This window comes from Sceloporus occidentalis, unplaced genomic scaffold, assembly GCF_023333645.1.
Source record: "Sceloporus occidentalis isolate IW3139 unplaced genomic scaffold, rSceOcc1.0.p SCAF_45, whole genome shotgun sequence".
In the NCBI taxonomy this organism is placed as follows: domain Eukaryota; kingdom Metazoa; phylum Chordata; class Lepidosauria; order Squamata; family Phrynosomatidae; genus Sceloporus; species Sceloporus occidentalis.
The window spans coordinates 1,558,134-1,581,233 of NW_028317025.1; the positions used below are offsets into that span (position 1 = coordinate 1,558,134).

The following is a 23,100-nucleotide window of genomic DNA, read 5'->3' on the forward strand; positions in this document are numbered from 1 at the left end:
AATAGGGGAGAGGGAAAGAAAGGAGGGGATCAGAAAGAAAGGAGGGGATCAGAGAAGGGGAGAGAAGTGAGGAGGAGGGGGCAGAGATTTTGTACACACAATTCTTAGACAGACACAGACAGCACTTAGACACAGGACAGACATAGGGGCACAGATAGGGGGGAGATACAGACACTAGATAGAGGGCAGAGAGGGAGAGACTGAGAGGCACAGAGAGGGAGAGACTGGGAGGCATAAAAAGAGAAGTGTGAGACAAACAGGGGAGGGACACAGATACATTTTTGTGCACACACTTCTCATAAAGAGGTAGACAGACATACTTGAGACATAGATATCTCCCAGACACAGCTACTACACACTTCCAATAAATATACTGTGACTTTGGGCACCCGGGCATTTCCTCTCAGTGACACAGATATCCCCAAAATACACAGACAAACAACTCAGGTAGACGGCTCTCAGACAGGCACCCTCCACACACACACACACACACACACACTCTTGGCTCAAGGTCCTGGGACATAGCGGAGCTGGGAAGTTCCTGCACCATGCTACAATTCCTGCTCCTTCCTCTGCTACTCCTGACTGATACTCGGTGCCACCCTATCCCGGGAGGGGACCCAATGCTGCAGCCGGGTGAGTCACAAAATGCCTTTTTCTAATTTCTGCCCCTAGTACTAAAACCATGTGCTTATGACAGATGGTCACCCACCGTCCCTGCAGGCACTGCTACTACCCCAGCTAATCATATTTCACATACATCAAACATATGGTACACCCCATACGTTCTCATGAGCCCAACAAACACAAACTCTTGTACACATGTGCAGACCTAGGAGCACACAATCAGAAAACATTAGTGCCCGCACTTCCTTGACACATCAGTTATACGTATCCCCACTTAATTCTTTACAAACACATACATTTACTAACGTCCCTCCACACAACTGGCAAATATAGAGCACAACAATTCCTCTCAAAGCAGCTTCGCTTTACACATATGTACCATTTTTAAATATACCCAGCCCCTCTCATGCTCATTTGGTGTACCTTAAGTAAACCATGCGGATATGCATTGATACAGTTAATTATTTAACATGTATTTTAGCCTACTGCTGCCTAGGGCCCCTGGTCATGATGACTGCAGCTCTTATAGTGATGTGAATTAAGGATATACTGCCAGGGTTTCACCGGCTTCTTAATCTATCTGTGGGTATAAATAGGGTAAATGTTATTTGGAGGAATAGGGGGCATTAAAGAGATAGCTGTATGTTTCATAAGTACAATTAGTTATATTGATGGGAATATGGACCATAATGAAATGTTGCAGACATTGGTAATACAGGGTAATACAGTTCATTCAGTGGAACTCAAAAACAACTGAAGACATTCCAGCACCATAATAGTTGCAGTAGACTGGAGCTTTGGTTAATGCATTGGAAAATGGCAATTTTACTGTGAAATGATCAGTGCACCTGAGCTTTCATTGTGGAACTATAATGTCAAGGTGCCACCATAATATGCGTGGAGCTTGACGTGACCATACACGAAACTCTTTAATTGCTCTGGCGACTCTGGTGTCGAAAGCTGACTATCAAGACTCTAGGACAGTCCTGTGATCGCTAGATTGTGATAGTGGCTATGGACTCCCTGTCTGGTTCAGCCTACTCCCTGCCCATCTCCAGCCTAGTTGAGATTAGCATCACCCCTTGGCATATGTGGGGGGTGGTTCTCCCAGACCTGGCCAAGAGAAGTGTCCCCAGCCACCACCATTGGACTTACCTTTAGTGTCTCTTCTTCAAAGAGTTGAGAACAGGTCATGATGTCTTTCCTTCATGGTGTAAATGGGTCAAATAAAAGCGAGATCTCTGATCACCTAACCTGCACCATATCATTTATACACAATTCCTTCTAATACATTATTTGAACAATACACATATAAAACATGTTATGTTTAAATCACATTCAAGTGAATATGTTACATGGAATAATTATGTTGAATAATTGGAGGACTTACAGAGAATATACACCAAATGACCAAAAGTATGTTGGACATCCCATTCCAAAACCATGGGCATTAATATGGAGCTGGCCCCCTCTCAGGCTTGACTCTTTTGTCAAGGCTTCCCACAAGATTTTAGAATGTAACTTTGGGAATGTGTGCCCATTCAGCCAAAAGAGCATTTATGACGTCAGGTGCTGATGTTGGATGAGAAGGTCTGACTCCTGATCGATATTCCAGTTGATCCCAAAAGGTGTTCAAGGGAGGTTAAGGTCAGGCCTCTGTGCAGGCCACTTGCGTTTCTCCACACAAAGCTCAAACCAAGTCTTCATGGACTTTGCTTTGTGCACAGGTATGCTGAAACTGGAGAGGGCCTTCCACAAACTTGTGTTACAAAGTTGGAAGCATACAATTGTGTAAAATGTGTTTGTATGCTGTAGCATTAACATTCCCCTTCACTAGAACTACAGGGCCCAGCCTAAACTCTGAAAACCAGCCTCAGACCATTGTCCATCCTCCACCAAACTTTACACTAGGCACAATGCATTCCAGTAGCTAGCGTTCTCCTGGTAACTGCCAAACCAAGGTTCCAGATAGTGAAGCCTGATTCATCACTCCAAAGAACAAGTTTCCACTGCCCCAGAGTCCAGTGGCAGTGCGCTATACACTGCTCCAGTCGATGCTTGGCATTAAACATAATGATCTTCGGCTTGTGTGCAGTTGCTCGGCCATAGAAAATGTAATGAACTCGTGACACACAGTGCTTGTGCCGATGTTGCTTCCAGAGGCAGTTTGTAACTGTAGTGAGTGATGTTACAGAGGACAGGTGATTTTTATGCACTATGCGCTTCCTTCTTGAAAGACAATTTTATTTGAGCTGAGTCTATGCAACAGAGCAAAACCCATTTGTTTCCTTATTTGTGGGCATAGTCTCTTTAAACCGAACTTTATGTTTGTTTTTGCTTATGATTTCTTCTACACAGTAGGTTCCAATGCTGAAGAGCGACCCGATTTCTGTTCGGCAACGTCTCCTGATTAGAGTAATACCCATGTCTCGGAGCTGGCTAGTCCGACCGACTATCTCTGCTGTCTTGTGCTCCCTTAGTCTGGGATAACACACTTTCCCCGGTTCCCCAGTCACTAGCCGAGACTCAGTGTAGGGTAAAACCAAACGAAGACTGATTTATTTTGGACACACAGGGCTGGATATATCTAGCACAACACACACTAACATAAAACAAGATATTGGGACACAAACCGACCCCTTAATCTGCCTCCCAGATACAACAGGGGCAGTAACGAGATTAACAATACAATGGGGGGGGCGGGGACTGATGTATACAACATTAAACTGAAACAATGGTGGTCACTCCCTGGTGGCAGATCCTGGCTGTCTGCTTTAGATAATCCCCTCAGCCAGTGATGAGATGATACTGCTGGGGGTAGCCACAGAAGCCTTTACAAACCCAGGGCCCATAGTCAATAGGGAGGAGGCTGGCAGTCAGGCTTCTCCAGTGGTCCCAGTGATGGAGGCTTCCGTCACAATTCTCCCCCCTTCGAATTGGACTGACACAGGATGAGACCCCAAACGGGTTGACAGTCAGTTTATTTGGCCCATCAATGCCCTCCCAACATTGGTGCTCCTGCTGCTGCTGGGGAGATGGGCCGGCTGCGCCATCTCCCGGGTACCGCTGGGTAGGGATGCCTCCTGCATCCCCTCCCTGGTGCTCCTGCTGCCGTTGAGGAGGGAGATCAGGTTGATCCGGTGCCGGAATTAGGTTCTGCCACTGGTGAGATGGACCGGCTGTTCCACCTCCCTGCTTCTGCTGGGGAGGCGGGTCGGCCGCTGTATCTCCCTGAATTCCTGCAGCTTTGGTAGGTGCTGGGCAGAGGCCAGCGATGCTCTGTCCGCTTGCCAGCGCTTCAGCTGGGGTTAGGGAATCTTGTTGGTCGGCCTGCCGCTGGGGAGGGAGGACCGGTTCCTCTGCTCCCGGACATGTGAGCTGCCGCTGGGGAGATGGGCCGGCTGCCTCATCTCCCTGGATCCCTGTAGCCATTGAAGGTGTGGGGCAGAAGCCAGCAGCGCTCTGCCCTGTTGCTACCTCTTCAGCTGGGTGGGTGAAGAGCTTTCTTCCTTTCCCTGGGAAGGAAAGCCAATTGCAAGCCCTCCCGGACCAACATCCTCAGATGTAAAATCAATTAGATCCACAATCTCTGGATCTGGTTGTGGTGTAAAGTCACATAGCTCTGGTATCGGATCTGGATTAGCTGCCCAGTAACCCTGTGACTCAGGGGTAGAGACCGCAGTCCTATCCACCCCGCCTGGGTTAACATCCTCAGATGACCACTCAATAACATCCACAAAATCCCTGGACACTGGGGCATTCTGTTGAACACGGTCAAACAGTTTTTTATACGCCTTCTCCAGTTCCCACTCCTGTGTAATTAAAAAGTCTAAATCACCTTTAAGTCCTAGTGCATCTGGGAGGTCCCACTCCCTGAAATCCCGGATGTCCTCAATCCGCCACTCCGCTGTACTTCCAAAGTCCGGATCCTCCTGAAGACTATCCCATAATAATCCTGGGCCCCCAAAGTCATAGCATTCTTTTGCAGTTCCCCAATATGGTTGCTCTGAATACCACTGCAGAGCCCTATAGTGATCTTCCAGCTCTACCTCCTGTTGGACCAGCCAGTGAAGAGATGATACTGCTGGGGGTAGCCACAGAAGCCTTTACAAACCCAGGGCCCATAGTCAATAGGGAGGAGGCTGGCAGTCAGGCTTCTCCAGTGGTCCCAGTGATGGAGGCTTCCGTCACAACCCCCCATATATATTTTGTTCTATATGGCCACATCCATATTAAACTACATATTAAACTAGTGTATTATTTTTAATACCACTGGTTTAAGGGTTTAGGGGGTAGTAAAGGGGTTTTGGTTTTTTTCCCACATGTTTAAGTATTATTGGTGCTAGGGTAAAATGATGTGATGTTGGCACTTTGTTTTTCCTATTTTGTAATGTCAGTGCAATATGAATAGATATCCATATTTCTTATCTCTTATGGGTCACTGAGTTTTTTATTTTTAGTTTTATTTTTTAATTTCCTGTTTCAACTAAAAATATATTTTTATCCCTTTTACCATTTCTTGGAAGAGGGTGAAACTTAGTTTTTCATTCTTCATTTTTCATTCGATCTTCCTGTGCTGATCACACTGTGATCAGCAAGCATTGCTGTACAGTATCCTGTCAACGCTCCTGCTCCACCAATGGAGCGTTGCTACCTGTTACGAAGGCCTGGTCTTTATGGGTGCACATTTCGTGATCGCAGGATGACATGCATACTACAGGCAGGCTACATCAAGGTAGTGTTTAGTCACCATGGAAAGCAGGGGTTGCGGAAGGCAGCAGGTAGGGTATCTCAGTGCCATGGTACTGAGGAACCAGCCCCTTACTTACCAGTATTTGGTTTCCAAACAATGAGGGATGTTGCATGCGCATTAGTTTGACATCATATTGATAAGATTAATATGAAGTTTGTCATTTCTTCACCAGATGTTAGCTGTGAATTACAATTCCCATGATGCTCAGCCAGCCAGGTGACCACCATGACTTGGCATCGTGGGAGTTGTAATTCAACTAACACCTGTCACATCATCTGCTGTTAACTACAGTTCACATGAGGTTCAGCCAGACATACCGCTTCCGTGATTCTGCCTGAGCATCATGGGAAGTGCAGTCAACAGTAAAGCTGCAGATGCTAGCTGTGAACTACAATTCCCGTCAAGAGTTATCAACAGCAGCAGGGATTTTTTTTAAATTTAAAAATAGGCAAATGTTAGCCTCTCTCCCAAGACCCTTACACCTGCCCATAAACACACATTTACACATACACTGCCCTTACACACACATATACACTGCCCTTACACACACATATACACATATACTGCCTTTACACACACACATATACATGTACACTGCCTTTACACACACATATACACGTGCATTGTCCTTACACACACACACACACACATATACATGTACACTGCCCTTACACACACATATACACTGCCCTTACACTCCTTTCTCCCCATCTCTTACCTCTTCCTCAATCCTTCTTCCTCCATCCTGTGGTGGGAGCGCGAGTTTTGTAACTTCAGGAGCTTTACTGCTCCCTCATCACTACGCGCCGGCTATTGATGCCGAGTGCGGGGTACCACGTCATATCCCTGTGCTCTGGAGTCTTTGCCGGTGCGTAGTGATTAGGAAACAGTAAAGCGAGGTCTGAAGTGACAGACCTTGCGCTCCCTAATGTTGAGCTGACTGGATGAATGGGCAAAAATTCCCACAGAAACACCCCAAAATCTTGTGAAAACCCTTCCCAGAAGAGGGGAAGCTGTTATAGCTGCAAAGGGGGACCAACTTCATATTAATGTCTATGTATTTAGACGCAATGTCATAAGTTTCTGTTGGTTGTTCAGGTGTTCCAATACTTTTGTCCATATAGAATAGATTGCCCTGGTTCTACCCTTTTTGTGCTAGCACAGTGCCGGTAAATCCATAATGTTTGGCAGCTATGGTATCCCAGCAGTGGAGCAGTAAAAGTCAAATAAAACAGTCCTAAGTCATGACATACATTTTGCCAAATAAAACAAATCAGTAAGAGAATGCCACATAGATAAGGAATGCCCATACTGGATACACAGGGTCAATGAGTAAACGTAGTAAAACTACACAATAAAGTTATAGATGAATATAGACATCTCCAGGTTCAATATACCGTATTTGCTCGATTATAAGACGACCCTGATTATAAGACGACCCCCAAAATCTGAATATTAATTTAAGAAAAAAAGAAAAAGCCTGAATATAAGACGACCCTATAGGAAATTTTTTTACCAGTAAATGTTAATTCATGTAAACTATGTTTTTTTAATAAAAGCTATGATTGAGAAAAATATTTTCGTTTTATTTCGTTCTATTTTCCAACCTGCCCCCCCAGTTATGCACCCTTATATACCCCCTATATGCCACTGTGCCCCATGATATGCCTTTTAACCCTATATGCCACTGTGCCCCATGATATGCCTTTTGACCCCCTATGTGCCACTCTGCCTCCAGAAATGCCTTATACCCATATATGTCACTCTGGCATTAAGGGGTTAAAAGGCATATTATGGGGCAGAGTGGCATATAGGGAGGTTTAAGGCATTTCAGGAGGCAGAGTGGCGTATAGAGAGTTAAAAAGGCATTTCTGGAGGCAGAGTGGCATTAAAGGGTTAAAAGGCATTTCACAGAACACATTTAACACTCCCTCCCCCTCCCTCCTCCAAACTTACCGGTGCTTCTGAGTCCCCCGGTGCTTAGTCCGGGCAGCGTGTAGAACTCTAGAGCTCTACACGCTGCCTGGACCTTCCCCAACTGTCAGAGAGAACTCTGATCTCTGACAGCCGGAGAAGGCTGCGCGATGGACGCAGACAACCCCCGCTGCTAGCCACAGCTCCTTCCGGCTGCAACGTAAGTTGTCACACTGCCCCGGCTACACACCGGGGACTCGGAAGCACCGGTAAGTGGGGCGGGGGGGGGGGGCTTGACAGGAGGATCCAAGTCCCCTGCAGATGCGGGTATCTGGATCTTAGTCGTCTCATAGTGATTATAAGACGACACCGATTATAAGACAAGGGGTATTTTTCAGAGCATTTGCTCTGAAAAAAAGCTTGTCTTATAATCGAGCAAATACGGTACGCAGAGGCGTCGTTTGCTTGGCCTTCCCTTGCTGGACGCACCAGGACTGCCCGCTGACCTCGGTAGGAGTTCCTGCTGACGTTGGGAGAGTTTCCGCTGATGTTTTTATTTGCCAATCTGCTCTCCCCCTAGTTATGCAAATCTGCCCCCGGTTATGCACATCTGTCCCCAGGCCTGCCACTCTGCCCCCAGATATGCCCTATACCCCTATATGCGATTCTGCCCCCAGATATGCCTTATACCCCCTATATGCCTCCCTGAGATGCCACTCTGCCACCCAGATATGGATTATACCCCCTATATGCCACTTTGCCCCTGATATGAAACTCTGCCCCACCACACCAATGCATCCCCAGACTTTTCCCCTGTGCTCCAGACTCCCTGTTGTCTAGTGGGGGCAGCCGGTGGATGTCTGCGCAATGTGCGTAGACAACCTCCACTTCTGCCCAGCACTTCCGCGGGGGCTTCTATGACTGAGCAGAGGATGTGCTCATCGCACAGACGTTCACCAGCTGCTAGAGAGGAGGATCCAGGTCCCATGCAGCGTCTATTTGAGGTCCGATTATATTGCTCTGAAAAAACTTGTCTTATATTCGAGCAAATATGGTAGTATGCATCTCACTTCCATTTCCTTCCACAAAATGAGTTGGAAACCACAGTACCTTAACACCTACTACAGTAAATGATGGGGGGGGGTTATTGACACATATACAACACAGTTTAACATCTAACAGCACACTGTTTTCAAGCACTGCCAACAACATCATTAGAAATGAATATATTCAACATCTACTCCTTTATGTTAAATTCTGCTACAACTTGTTAGAATTAATCCAGGATCTACCACTTCTCCAGAGTTGACATAACAGAAGTGCACATTTATCACTGAGAATGCTTATATGAGAAACCTCTAATATTTGCTTGCTTTTAATTTCAAAGTGTGCTCTGTGTAACGAGGCAGTTTCTCTTAGACCTCCCAATTTCTAGTGGGCATATTCACAGTAGTAGACTTATTAGGACAACATAAGAGTCAAATTGCCTTCAAGTGACTTCTTTACCAAAATTATTGCCCACCCATGAGTTAGCAGGATTCATAAAAGGGAGAACCTTGGATCGGTTCCCTGGTATTTGACGTCTATTCATTCCAGATGTTAAGAACTATGACGCAGACTTAACACATGCAGCAGATACCATCCTGAACTTTTTTTTTTTTTTTTTTTTTTTTTTACAAACGCATACTTGACACACACACGGTTTTTTAATAGTATATCATCAATAATGCTAGTTATTTCTGCATGCCTTAGCATACATTTTATTAACAATAAAGAGAAACAGAACAGATTTTTACATTTTAGTTATGCAAGTGCTAATGTCTAAATTTGCAAGAAGGTATTTGGTTTGACTTGAGAAAAATTACATGGTCCATAGCCTTAAACTGACTGTGAAATATGGTGCTCAGAACTGCCTCTCACATGTAAATCTGTATAAACCATTTGCATAGTATCACTGTCTCGGATTGCTTGGCATAAACCTTGAGGGAAAACAAAGACCTGGTTAGATGCCCAAGGAAGAACAAGATTTACGCACACAGAATTCCGTTCAGGCGTGTGCTTATGTTTATTTTGTCTTGTCCTGTAGACTTTTTATTTGTTGCTGTGGTGGAAATTTTTATGTGCCAAAGTGGAAAACGTCTTATTTCCAAAAGCAACTTTTTTAACCAAATTTATGCAACCACACTCTCACTACCAGAGCCATGAGACATCATTAGGTCACTTCAGTGCAAGAGACTTGTAGGACAGCTCACATTATTCATTATATACACCATATATATTCCGTTTTTGTAATTTTAGGCGAGGCTGCTGAGGTTTGTGAGTGCTTGCTTATACTGATGTTTGGGATGTGAGGGGGAAAAAAGACATGTTTTTTCTCTTGAAAATTGTTTTTTTAAAAAAAATCTTGTTCAATCTTCACAATTTACCAGTTACTTATGTATGGTACATGTTACTCAGGGAGAGGAGTTACAGATATTTTATATTTAATCGTGTCTCCATTTATTAGCAAGTTAAAACAACTGCCAATGTCCACTTATCAACTGATCTGTATCTTTTTCTCAGGTGGGACATGCTGGTTACTTCAGGGTGCAGGTTCAACGTGCAGTCTTATGCTGTTTAATGCAGTAACATGGAATGAGTGCTGTGGAGATGGAAATCTTGAGAATGCATGGTCTAACTATACTGACCCCAGGAACAAGATTAGTCTTCTGGGCTTCCTAGGATTGGTCACGTGCAAGCCTTGCAGAGGTGAGACCAAATATATTACCGTCCACAAAATGCCACAAAATATTGTGAGCCAAAATGAATGATGGTGTTTAAGGAATGTATAAATAAATAAACCATACCATCTTAGCTGCTAGAACTTCCCTGTAACTGATACAACCCCACACTACCTCTCACCCATTCTCTGTGACTTATATATGTCCTCATCCCAGTTCCTCAAGATTGTAAGCTTGCGTGCAGGGCTCGCTCCACCTAATGTATCGGTTTGTTTTAGTCTGTCAATTCTAGTCTTGCCTTACCCCTTGAATATATGTATTGTATGAAGCTGTATAAATTGTTGACGATATATAAAAAAAAGATAATAATAATAAAGAATAAGGGTTATTGCTGATTGGTGTGTCATATACGCTAACAGGAGAAGATCTATGGAACAATGTATGTTAGAGTATATTTAGAGTAAAAAGAGTTAAGGCAATGGCAACATGGTAGCAAGATTAGAGTACAGTGCATACCATATACAGTCGTGGCCAAAAGTTTTGAGAATGAAAAAAGTATTGGTCTTCACAAAGTTTGCTGCTTCAGTCTTAGATATTTTTGTCATATATTACTATGGTATACTGAAGTATAATTACAAGCATTTCATAAGTGTCAAAGGCTTTTATTGACAATTACATTAAGTTAACCCATTCAGTCCCATATGGACGTATTGGTATGTCCAAAAAACGCATCCCAAGAATCCCCTATGGACGTACGGGTATGTCCTGCCCTTCTTGCAGCTGCAGGGACACATCCCTGCCGCTACACGGGAGATCAGGCTGTTGTTTGACATCCTGGACTCCCCCTGACAGCAGAAGCCAGCTTTGCTGGCTTATTGCTGCCCGATCTCATGTAACAGCTTCTGGCACGATCACTCGATCTGGCATTTTAAAATGCGTAATCAGGTATTCCCTTTCCGGGTCGCGTCATCGGAGTACAGGATATCTGTGGGGACTTGCATAGAGATCACAGGGGGATCGCAGGGAGGAGAGTGAGAAACCGTGTTTCTCACTCTCCTCACATGCCGAAAAACAAAATGAATAAAAAAAAATGGTAATTTTAAAAAAAAATCACTAAAATAATACAATAAATAATTTTTAAAAAGCAATAAAGTGAGCAATAAATGCGTGACATCACTGGCATTAATAACATGTTCAAGAGGTCCCTAAAAGGACCTTTAACCATTAAAAAAATTTAAAATATATATATATAAAAATACAAAAAATAAAATAAAAAAAGTAGAAAAAAATCTAAAAAAGATAATAACAAAAAAGAAAAAAACCCTTACATCCCATTGCCCTAACACAACATCTAAAAAGTATAACCCTTCTGCCCCCGTTCACAACCCCGAAACCCGTTAAGCCATAAGCATAAAAAATAATCTACACCTTATAGTATGTTCCCTATAAGTGCTGGGAAAGTATGGAAAATCTATATAAATTAGGTATTTCTGAAAGCAGGACACCTGAATTGATAAACTTGGAGGGGATTTTCCATCACTTTACCTAATTTTGGGAGGATTCAGAGGGAAAATACATAAAAAATGTATTTTTATTTTCTAATTTTCACAAGTTTTTACTACATTTTTCATCCTAAATTGTCAACTAATCAACTAACTATGGTATCAAGAGAAAGCTCTATCTCTCCTTGAAAAAACAATATATAGTTTACATGGGTACACTATTCTCAGGAAAGGAGAATAATCGCTGAACTGACATACCGCAAAAATGGCAAAATTGCTCCAGGACTTGAGATACCAAAAACCCCTCTGCAATCCGTCCTGGCATGCTGTCAATTAACTCAATTTCCTGGCCATGGACCCCAAATTTCGATTGTTCCCTGAGCCACCTAGTTATCACTTTTGCCTTACGGCAAGGTGCTCCATCATGCTGGAAAAGACATTGTTCGTTACCAAACTGTTCTTGGATGATTGGAAGAAGTTGCTTTTGAATGATGTGTTGGTACCATTCTTTATTCATGGCTGTGTTCTTAGGCAAAATTGTGAGTGAGCCCACTCCCTTGGCTGAGAAGCAACCCCACACATGAATGGTCTCAGGATGCTTTACTATTGGCATGACACAGGACTGATGGTAACGCTCAACTTGTATTCTCTGGATAAGCTTTTTTGCGGATGCCCCAAACAATCGGAAAGGGGATTTATCAGAGAAAATGACTTTACCCCAGTCCTCAGCAGTCCAATCCCTGTACCTTTTGTTGTAGGATATCAGTCTGTCCCTGATGTTTTTCTTGGAGACAAGTGTTTTTTTTTAGCTGCCCTTCTTGACACCAGGCCATCCTCCAAAAGTCTTCGCCTCACTGTGCGTGCAGATGCACTCACACCTGCCTGCTGCCATTCCTGAGCAAGCTCTGCACTGGTGGCACCCCGATCCCTCAGCTGAATCAACTTTAGGAGACAGTCCTGGCACTTGCTGGACTTTCTTGGACGCCCTGACGCATTCTTCACAACAATTAAACCTCTCTCCTTGAAGTTCTTTATGATCAGATAAATGGTTGATTTAGGTGCAATATCAGCAATATCCTTGCCTGTGAAGCCCTTTTTGTGCAAACCAATGATGACAGCACGTGTTTCCTTGCAGATAACCATGGTTAACAGAGAAAGAACAATGATGTCATGCACCACCCTGCTTTTAAAGCTTCCAGTCTGTTATTCTAACGCAATCATCTTAACAGAGTGCTCTTCAGCTTTGTCCACGTCAACACTCTCACCTGTGTTAACAAGAGAATCACTGACATGATGTCAGCTGGTCCTTTTGGGGCAGGGCTGAAACGCAGTGGAAATGTTTTTCGGGATTAAGTTCATTTTCATGGTGAAGAGAGATTTGCCATGACTTGCAATTCATCTGATCACTCTTCATAACATTCTGGAGTATATGCAAATTGCCATCATCTAAACTGAGGCAGTAGACTTTGTGACAATTAATAATTGTGTCATTCTCAAATCTTTTGGCAATGACTGTACTGTATCACCCCATTTAGTCTTATATAACCACAAAGCATTGTAGAGAGAGGCCATATAAAATGTTACAAATTAAAATACAATCAATATATACTTTTGTATAAAAGTCTCAGAGAAATTGCTTGTATTTTGCATGTTGTTCCTGTGTTTAAAACCTCACCTCTGTCCATTTCCTCAGACAGCTGTGAGGGGGTTCAGTGCCCCCCAGGGAAGACATGTCTTCTGAAAGAGGGACGGCCCCAGTGTCAATGTGCCCCTGACTGCTCTGGGTTGGACAACGACGTGCCAGTATGTGGTTCTGATGGTCACACATACCAAAATGAGTGTGAACTGCTCACCAACAAATGCCGTGGCCAGCCAGATCTGGAAGTTATGTACTACGGAAAATGCAAGAGTGAGTGATACCTCTCTAATTGTGTGGATAGATATATAGATTGATCCCCAGAAGCTTTGCAATTCCCAGTTCATCTAAAACCTCCATAAACATGTTATACAGTGTGTTTTCTGTAGCACATGACATTTAACTATGAAAGCAGTACTTAAGGGGTTATAATGAATGGACAGACAACATTACAGATTCTGGCGAGGCTAATGTCTTGTACGTCCTACAGATTTGTGGCATTTATGTTTATACTTTAGAGGAGGCCCCTCCATATCCATGAAAACTTTGTACATAGTTAAGAGTGCTAATTATTAGGAGTGTTATGCATAGGGCAAGTACATCAATGGTAGCTCCACTCATTTCCAAAAATTAAATTTACTTTTTGCCACAGCTGAAATTCTCCAATTCACTACCAACCCTGGAATCAGGGTCAATGTGTCAGGCGTTACCACTTAAATGAATTGCTATTGAATTTTATGGAGTAAACCCATTGTATAGTGCAGCAAAGTGTATGTTGTGGCACACATACATGGATTTAGAAAGTTCTAGCCAAAATCAATAAAAAGTTTTTCTGTTCAGGGACAGATATGAGGCAGAATTATGTCAAGTTAAACCTATATTACAAAAAGTATGTGGACACCTGACCATCACACCAAAATGAACTTGTTGGACATCGCATTCCAAAATCATGAGCATTCATATGAAGTTGCCTCTACTCTTTGCGGCTGGGAAGGCTTTTCACAGGATTTTGGAGTGTGACTGTGTAAATTTGTGCACATTCAGCCTAGAGTATTTGTCATGTCAAACACTGATGTTGGACAAGACGGTCTTGCTTGCAATGAGCATTCCAATTCATCCAAAGGGGTTTAGTGGGGTTAAGGTTGGGGCTGCATGCAGGCCACTTGAGTTCCTCCACACTAAAGTTGTCAAACCATGTCTTTATGAAGATTGTTATGTACACAGGGGCACAGTCATTTTGGAATAAACACTTCCTCCAAACTGGTGCAACAAAGTTAGAAGCGTACAATTGTCTTAAATGTATGTATATGCTGTAGCATTAACATTCCCCTTCACTGGAACCCAGGGGCCTAGACCAAACCCTGAAAAAAACATTATCGTTCTACTACCAAACTAGGCATTTCACACTATCGATCATGGTAGGTAGAGTCCTACTGGCACCGACAAAGATTCATCAGACTTCAAGATTTGTTACTACATGGACCATGTTTCACTGCTCTAAAGTCGACTTACGGTGTTCTTTATACAACCCCAGCTGACACTTGGCATTGTGCATAGTGATCTTCAGCTTGTGTGCAGTTGCCTGGCCATGGAAACCCGTTTCATGAAGCCCTTGATGCACAGAGCTTGTGGATGTTGCTTCCGGAGGCGGTTTGGAACTCTGTAGTGAGTGATGCTGCAGAGAACAGACTTCTAGGCGATACGCACTTCACAGGGGTGTGAACTGAAAGGTTCTCTGCATGCTTGGATCCTAACCCTGCTGCTTGCCCGCAGCAGGGCTAAATGAAAAAGAAACACCTGCCCTACACCCGGAACTGCATATCCCGGGCCTTGGGTGTTACAAATTGCACATCACTGCGCTAAACCCCGATTATATACTTAACCCCTTAACGACAATTGCCGGTCCTGGCACGACACGGAAAAGCATGTGCTTTACGACAATTGACGTGCCAGGACCGGCACGTCTTTAAACGGGTGCAGAAAGCGATCTACTTTCGCTTTCTGCACCCAAAAAGCGTTGCTGAATGCCTCGACATCGAGGCATTCAGCAACGCCGCGATCGGCACGAAGGGGCCATCTCTGGCCCCTCCACGGGGCGTCAACATCCGCCATACTTTGTATGGCGGCGGACGCCCGTTTTAAAAGCGTTTAGACTTAAATGGTGTCACTGGAATGCCTCGATCAGGAGGCATCCAGCGACACCAAACACTTACCTTTCGGTGGGCTGTGACCGCTCCGGAGAGCGGTCACAGCCGCAGCTGCCGGTGATCTTCGCCACCAAGGAAGATGGCCGCCGCCCTGCAAGAGAAACAAGCAAGTTTTAAAAGCTCGCTAGACGGTCTCCAGACCATCTAGAGAACTCTGGCTCCACTTGCAGGTTGAATACAGGTACTGCATTCACCATGCAAGTCAATGGAGCCCAGCTTTCTAATCACATTGTGATTAGTAAAAAAAAAATTAAAAAATAAAATAAAATTAATAATTAGAAAAAAATAGTAAAAAAACAGTAAAATGTAAAAATCATTTCCCACTGATGTCACTATCAGGGGAACCTCCAAGTTGAAAAAAAAATGTTACAAAATTTTTTTTTAAAAAGGCAACAAAATATAAAATATATATATAAAAAATATATTTTTGTGAGCAAGTCCTAAAATTAGCATATTAGCTTAAAACAATTCTCGCATGGAAAGAGTTAAAATACTGGCATATTAAATGCCCGTGGGGTGTCTACTTTTAAAAAAGGTATGATTTGATGGGGTAAATTGAATTGGCCAGGTTCAACAAGGTCCCAATTAACACCGGGGGAAGGATGGCCACACATCTAATTTCCAATTAGAAAAATGCACACGTACCAAATGTGGCCTTTTAGTTCCCCCCAAAAATGACAAATTCATGCATGTGGGGTATCACTGTACTCAGGAGATGTTGCTGAACACATATTGGGGTGTCGTGTGACAGCGGCATATACCAGGAGCTGTAAATTCATACATAAAGTAGGTGTGTGTGGGAAAAATACACACACAAAAATACTACTGCAAACTTTGAAACAATGCTGGTGGTAAAATGTGTGCATGCAAAGAGTTAAAATACCAGCATTTAAAATACCCTGGGGTGTCTAGTTTTCAAAAATATATGGTTTTGTTGGGCACACTGAAATGGCCCGGCTCAAAGATGTACCAAATAGGGCATGGGCAGTGGATCCCCAAATGCCAAAGTTCAACATTGAAAAATGCGCATGCCCCAAATGTGGCCCTTTTGCCCCCAAACAGCCAGGCAAAATCATTCATGTGGGGTATCACTGCGCTCAGGAGATGTTGCTGAACACATATTGGGGTGTTTTGTGATAGTGACATAAACGAGAACATTTTAATTCATACCTGAAGTAAAATGTGTGTGGCAAAACAAATGCAAAAAAATGACTACCACAAAGTTTGACAAAGACTGGTGGTAGATATGGTGCATGGAAAGAGTTAAAATACTAGCATTTGCAATACCCTGGGGTGTCTAGTTTTCAAAAATATATGACTTGATGGGGTAAATTGCATTGGCCGGGTTCAAAGATACCCGACATGGCACATGGGGGGAAGAATTACCAGATTTGGAAAAAATGGCTTTGAAATAGCAAAACGCTACCTGTACTTATTGCCCCATAATGGGTAGAAAAAAGCAAAAAAACATAAAAACATTGGGTATTTCTAAACTCAGGACAAATAGAAGAATCTATTTAGCAGGTTTTTTCATTACCTTTTATAGATGAGTAAAAGATTTTTCAACTAAAAGTTAGAAACAGTCATTTTTTTCTAAGTTTTTCACCATATTTTATACTTTTTTTAGTAGTAAATAATAAGATACAATCAAAACAATGTCATCTAAAGAAAGCCCTTCTTGTCCTGAAAAAAACAATATCTAATGTGTGTGGGTTCAGTAAACGGGAAAGAAGAAAATTACAGCTAAACACGAGCAGTGCAGAAATGTTAAAAAGGCCATTGTCACGAAGGGTACAAAAAGTAAAATCAGCCTTTGTCACGAAGGGGTTAAATTAGGGGGGAAAGTGTGTCCTATAATTACAATATATAAACACATATATTCCCCCTCCCCGCTTACCTTTCACTGCTCCTGCAGCTTTCCCTCTGGCTGCTCATGCACTGTGCAGGCATCCTCGGTTTCACCGTGGGGTCACGTGACCCCTATAGGTTCCCGTCTCCCTGTGCTGGTTCAAAATAGTTTAGAAAAGGCCCTTCCAACCTGGATAAAAACCAATTCATATAATATACAATTTGCAAAAAAAGGGGCTTCTTCAGAGGATTTTTAAAGCTGGCTTAATAAAGACACTGTAACCTTTAAGGCCTGTTTCGCAAAGTATAAGCAGTGTAGTGTGGCTGAATTCAGTTTAGTGCAGCTTGATTTAATTCAAAACTGTGTATATACCTCCCAGGGTCAATTCTATTTTAAAAGTGGGGCATTCACAGAGGTCTACCTGCTGCCCAAATTGTAGAGTCATCAAAAACCATCTATTAAATATCGTATTTGCTCAATTATAAGACGACCCCCCAAAATCTGAATATTAGTTTATGAAAAAAAAGAAAAAGCCTGAATATAAGACGACCCTATAGGAAAAAAGTTTTACCAGTAAATGTTAATTCGTGTAAACTATGTGAACATTTTTTTTTAAATAAAAGCTATGATTGAGAAAAATATTTTGTTTTTATTTCCTTTTTTTTCAACCTGCCCCCCCAGTTATGCACATCTGCCCCTTATCTTGCCACTCTGCCCCAGAAATGCCACACCTCCTTCCGGCTGCAGCGGAAGTTGTCTACGCGAAAAGCGTAGAGCTCTACACGCTGCCCGGACTACGCACCGGGGACTAAGAAGCTCCGGTAAGTTTGGAGGAGGGAGGGGGAGCGAGTGTTAAATGGGTGGCATAAGGTATTCTGGAGCATTTGCTCTGGAAAAAATCTTGTCTTATAATCGAGCAAATACGGTATATTTTTATACTCTGTAACCTGTTTGTTTTGGAACTAGTGCATACCCCAGGATTTATAGATAATATATGTTGCTACTTATTGTTCCACAATAATAGCGCTTACAGTAAACTGGGGCAGATCTAGCAGGGCAGAAATGTCACGAACTGAACCTGTGACAGTGCCACGTTTAAAGTTACTGAGGTCTTCAGTACAACTCATTCTACTGCCAATGTTTGTCTATGGGTATTACATGCCTGTGTGCTTGTATTATATTCACTTGATAGCAATGTGTGTTGCAGAAACACCTAAACTCCATGATTAGGGGGGATTTCCACATTAATTTTGGACATATGGTGTATTTGTCCACTTAACAGTTATCTCAAAGCTAAAGTTTCTAATATCTATACCCCTCCCCCCCAAAAAAAATATATATAGATTAATTTGTGAGTGAACTACAAGGAGGCTATATGTTCAACCCCAGAGCGCTAGCTATCTATAGTGTATAATGTAATGTAATTAAAACAATTATGACTTGCCTTTTAATTAAAACAAAATAGATTATAATACTAGGCATGTGAAGTGTTTTAATTTACGTTTTAAATAAATTTTAGTACAGATTGTTAGTTAAACTGGAGAGGATGTAATAAAAATCCCTACTGCTGGAAAAATAATAATACAAAAGAATGAAAAGAATACTGAAGTATTCCATGTATAAAAAAAGGCATGCTTCGAGTAGATCCAGGGATATTTGGACATCTAGGGTGGTATGATAAATTCTAAAAACCAACTATTCTTTTGTACCTTTTTAAAAAAGTAACTATTAGATTTTTAAGTAAAATGTTATACATATATATTAGACATGTGCAAATGGGCCAAAACATTTTCCTGCCCATTAGTTTGGGATGAAAATGGGTGGGGGGCCTTTTAACGTTGGAAACGATATTTGTTGCCCAACACCCACGTTCACTCTTTCTCTCAAGCTTACTGAATGTCTCCCTACCTTTTCCGGTGACATCTTCCGTGTATTGCAGCTCTACTTCTTCTCCTTATTTTCTTGTTATTCTCTCTTCTGTCTTTCATCGTCTTTTTATGCCGACATCTCCACTGACATTACCTCATGGTGAACTTCTGTAAAAATTGCAGCACTTCCGGTGCAATACAATAATAGGAAAATAATAATAGGAAAATAATAATACAATAATAGGAAAAAATTTAACAATAATAAAATAATATACAGTTTGACAATAAGATTAACAGACGTTAAGACTTACTGGTACATAAGTAGTTATTTTCTCGCTGTTGTGCCTCAGCTGATATCCTTATACAGGGGGCTGGATTCAGATTACATTTCTCCTGGGAAATAGAGTGAAGGAAAAAATAATTTGATCCCCTGCAGATTTTGTACATTTGCCCACTGACAAAGACATGATCAGTCTATAATTTTAATGGTAGGTATATAAATTGATTTGCATTTTGCTTAGTGAAATAAGTATTTGACCCCTTTGCAAAACATGACTTAGTACTTTGATGGCAAAACCCTTGTTGGCAATCACAGTCAGACATTTCTTGTAGTTGGCCACCAGGTTTGCACACTGATCTTTGCAGGTCCTCTCCAAGTCATTAAGGTTTCAAGGCTGACGTTTGGCAACTCGAATCTTCAGCTCCCTCCACAAATTTTTTAATGGGATTAAGGTCTGGAGACTGGCTAGGCCACTCCGGGCCCTTAATGTGCTTCTTCTTGAGCCACTCCTTTGTTGCCTTGGCCGTGTGTTTAGGGTCACTTTCATGCTGGAATACCCATCTACGACCCATTTTCGTTGCCCTGGCTCAGGGAAGGAGGTTCTCACCCAAGATTTGACAGTACATGGCCCCATCCATCTTCCCTTTGATGTGATGAAGTTGTCCTGTCCCCTTAGCAGAAAAACACCCCCAAAGCATAATGTTTCCACCTCCATGTTTGATGGTGGGGATGGTGTCATAAGCAGCATTCCTCTCCTTCACGGCGAGTTGAGTTGATGCCAAATAGCGTGATTTTGGTCTCATCTGACCACCACACTTTCATCCAGTTCTTCTTTAAATCATTCATTGGCAAACTTCAGACAAGCCTGTACATGTGCTTTCTTGAGCAGAGGGGCCTTATGGGCGCTTCAGTCCTTCACCACATAGTTTGTTACCAATTGTTTTCTTGGCCACTATGGTCCCAGCTGCCTTGAAATCATTGACAAGATCCTCCCGTGTAGTTCTGGGCCTCACCGTTCTTATGATCATTGAAACTCCAAGAGGTGAGATCTTGCATGGAGCCCCAGACCGACTGTTCAAATAAGCCTACATTCAAGTTAGAGACTGATCATGTCTTTGTCAGAGGGCAAACTAACGAAATCAAGGGGGATCGAATTTTTTTCCTTCACTGTAATGGTTTTCATAATCACTAGAACTATTTAGCTGGCACCATCAGTAAGTCATTACAATTATTTTTTTATGATATAATAATATTATAATGATGACAAGCTATTTTTAGGCTAATATAAGAGGAATTTCAACCAGCTCATTTCTACATGCATATCACGCTTTCCTCCCATGCCCTCCTAGAAAGGCTTTTTTTGAAATGTACATTTTTGTTTTAGTGCATGGGAAGCAGTACTCCTTTAGGTTTGAACCTGGAATGATTCTTCCCTGCCCAAAAATGTATCTACATGCCATCACGTGTTTTTTTCTGTGTAACTGATTAATTTTATTTTGTTTTGCTATAAAGAGTGTTTCTGATTGAAAATGCAATCCACATGTCTGCTAGCACACCCTTGTAACTGTTATTTTTATTTTATATGATACAATATGTGGGCCTTTACAACCTTTCCTTATCTAATTATCAGGTATGAAAATATAGTGAAAAAATAATACTGATAAAATAAAAATACATTTCAAATATTTGCATGTAATAAAGTGCAACATTATATGTACAATGTAAAGATTAAATCTAAGTGATACTGTCAGGAACCAATTTTTCACTGCCTGAACCATGGCTTTTTTATACCTGTGGCGTTTACATCTGCAACCACTAGTGGCCACCCTCCGCCCTCTGGAGCACTCAGAACTCAGGTGTGCCTTGTTACCTGGGTTGAGCCCTAGTCTACATCCAGCTGGGTCTTGTTACCTGGAGTACCCTGCCTTTATGAACCTGCCCTGCCCTTCAGTCAGGGCCTTTGTATTGAAGTCTATGGACCTTCCTGCTGTGGCTCTGCACCTGTACTGTTCCTGGTTCCCTGCTTTGTGTCCTGATCAAGTGGACTCCCTGCTTTGTGTACCCTTCCAAGCGGACTGTGTGCCTTTTGTACCCTTCCAAGCGGGCTGTGTGCCTTTTGTACCTTTCCAAGCGGGCTGTGTGCCTTTTGTACCCTTCCAAGCGGGCTGTGTGCCTTTTGTACCCTTCCAAGCGGGCTGTGTGCCTTTTGTGCCCTTCCAAGCGGGCTGTGTGCCCTTCCAAGCGGGCTCTCTGTCTGTCGTGCCCTTCCAAGCGGGTTCTCTGTCTGTCATGCCCTTCCAAGCGGGCTCTCTGTCTGTCGTGCCCTTCCAAGCGGGCTCTCTGTCTGTCGCGCCCTTCCAAGCGGGCTCCCTGCCAAAAGACTTATTACCTGTATTTTATTTTGCCATACGTCCGGTTACTTGCTTAGACTATATTACCCTTATTTGCTGGTCCTGTTATATACATGAAATACACTGCATTACCTGGATTTCTGTTTGTGGTGTCTTTGTTTGCATAATCATGCACCGTGGGTTACATACTGAACCCCAAGTATCCCCTGCGCATGGGCTCCTACCTGACCTGATCACCCGAGTCCTGACAGATACTTTTGAAAATTTTAATAAAAAATCTAATTTTCAGTTGACTATAACTGATAATAAGATATTTGGCAATGTCAGTTGCTAAAGACCTGCCAAATTTCATACAAATCCTTTCAAAATACTTACAGAAGGAAGAAATTGAGAGAACACAAGTTCATTTTGATTGGTACACTTTTCTCTCCAGAGTAGATTAATCCCATATTTATCACAAATGCTTGTGGTGTACTAGTTTTTGCGTTGAAACTGACATGAGTGTTAACTGTGAAATGTTTGTGGTCAAAGGTATTTTTGGTGCACACCCTGCTTGGAACTTGGACCTGAATGATATAATCAGTATCAATAATACAACTCTTAATCCATCAACTTTTTGGTTTACTTTTGGATGGTAATTTTCTCTTGGGCAATATACGGGAGCTTACATATTGGTGATAAATTTTAAAATAACCCACTCTTTGCTATTAACGCGTTTTCAGTATGATAGACAGGGTCATGTTCCCAAAGACATACCTTCACATTTTTGTGTGTGCAAGGCTGATTGGGCAGTTGGGAGTTGGTGTCTTTAATTGTCCCGCTGACCTGCCCCACTTTCATCTTTTGTGGACCTGACCAGCCCACTGAGCAGTGAAATCAATCAAGGTGTATTCTTTAGGCGCACATATAAATTGCAAGTCTCGCATAGCTACCTAGAAAGTACTGAAGAAGAGCATTTTGAGAAGGTGTCTAGGTGGCTTGGTCGTTAAGGAAGGTGGATGGTCCTGTCCTATGTAGGTGGATGGGCAAAAATATGTTTTTTCATTTTTCACTCGTGTAAAGGATCAGTCATGCCTGAAAATGAATGTGTTATGTGTACTTGTGAATTTGGAGCTTTAAATGGATGCACACAGGAGGCAGCCTCCAGAATATAAGCATGCTGCATACTTCATAGCTTTCTCAGTTCCCACAGTCCCATTCTGTCCAGCGATATGGAGATCAGTCCCCAGATATGGAAGTCTCTGAATGGGACATGGAGAGACTGGGAGGTATCCAAAAAAACATTCTAAGTGTGGAAAAATTAAGTAGTTCAGTTTTGTCTTCAGCCAATAAAACGCATATTCACTTAGGTTGAAGTCAGATGACAGCCTCAGCCATTGAAGAATATTCCACT

At 42.4% G+C, this 23,100-nt stretch overlaps 1 protein-coding gene across 1 annotated transcript in view; it reads left to right on the plus strand.

Moving 5' to 3' along the window:
* The first annotated feature begins 548 nt into the window (after positions 1-548).
* The window catches only part of LOC149289433 (follistatin-related protein 3-like), a 28,552-nt gene continuing 6,000 nt past the window's right edge, over positions 549-23,100 (plus strand). Inside the window, exons 1-3 of the mRNA XM_089490641.1 lie at positions 549-636; positions 9,857-10,042; positions 13,210-13,425. Of these exons, the coding sequence (XP_089346767.1) occupies positions 549-636; positions 9,857-10,042; positions 13,210-13,425 (490 nt within the window). The remainder of the gene's footprint in view (positions 637-9,856; positions 10,043-13,209; positions 13,426-23,100) is intronic.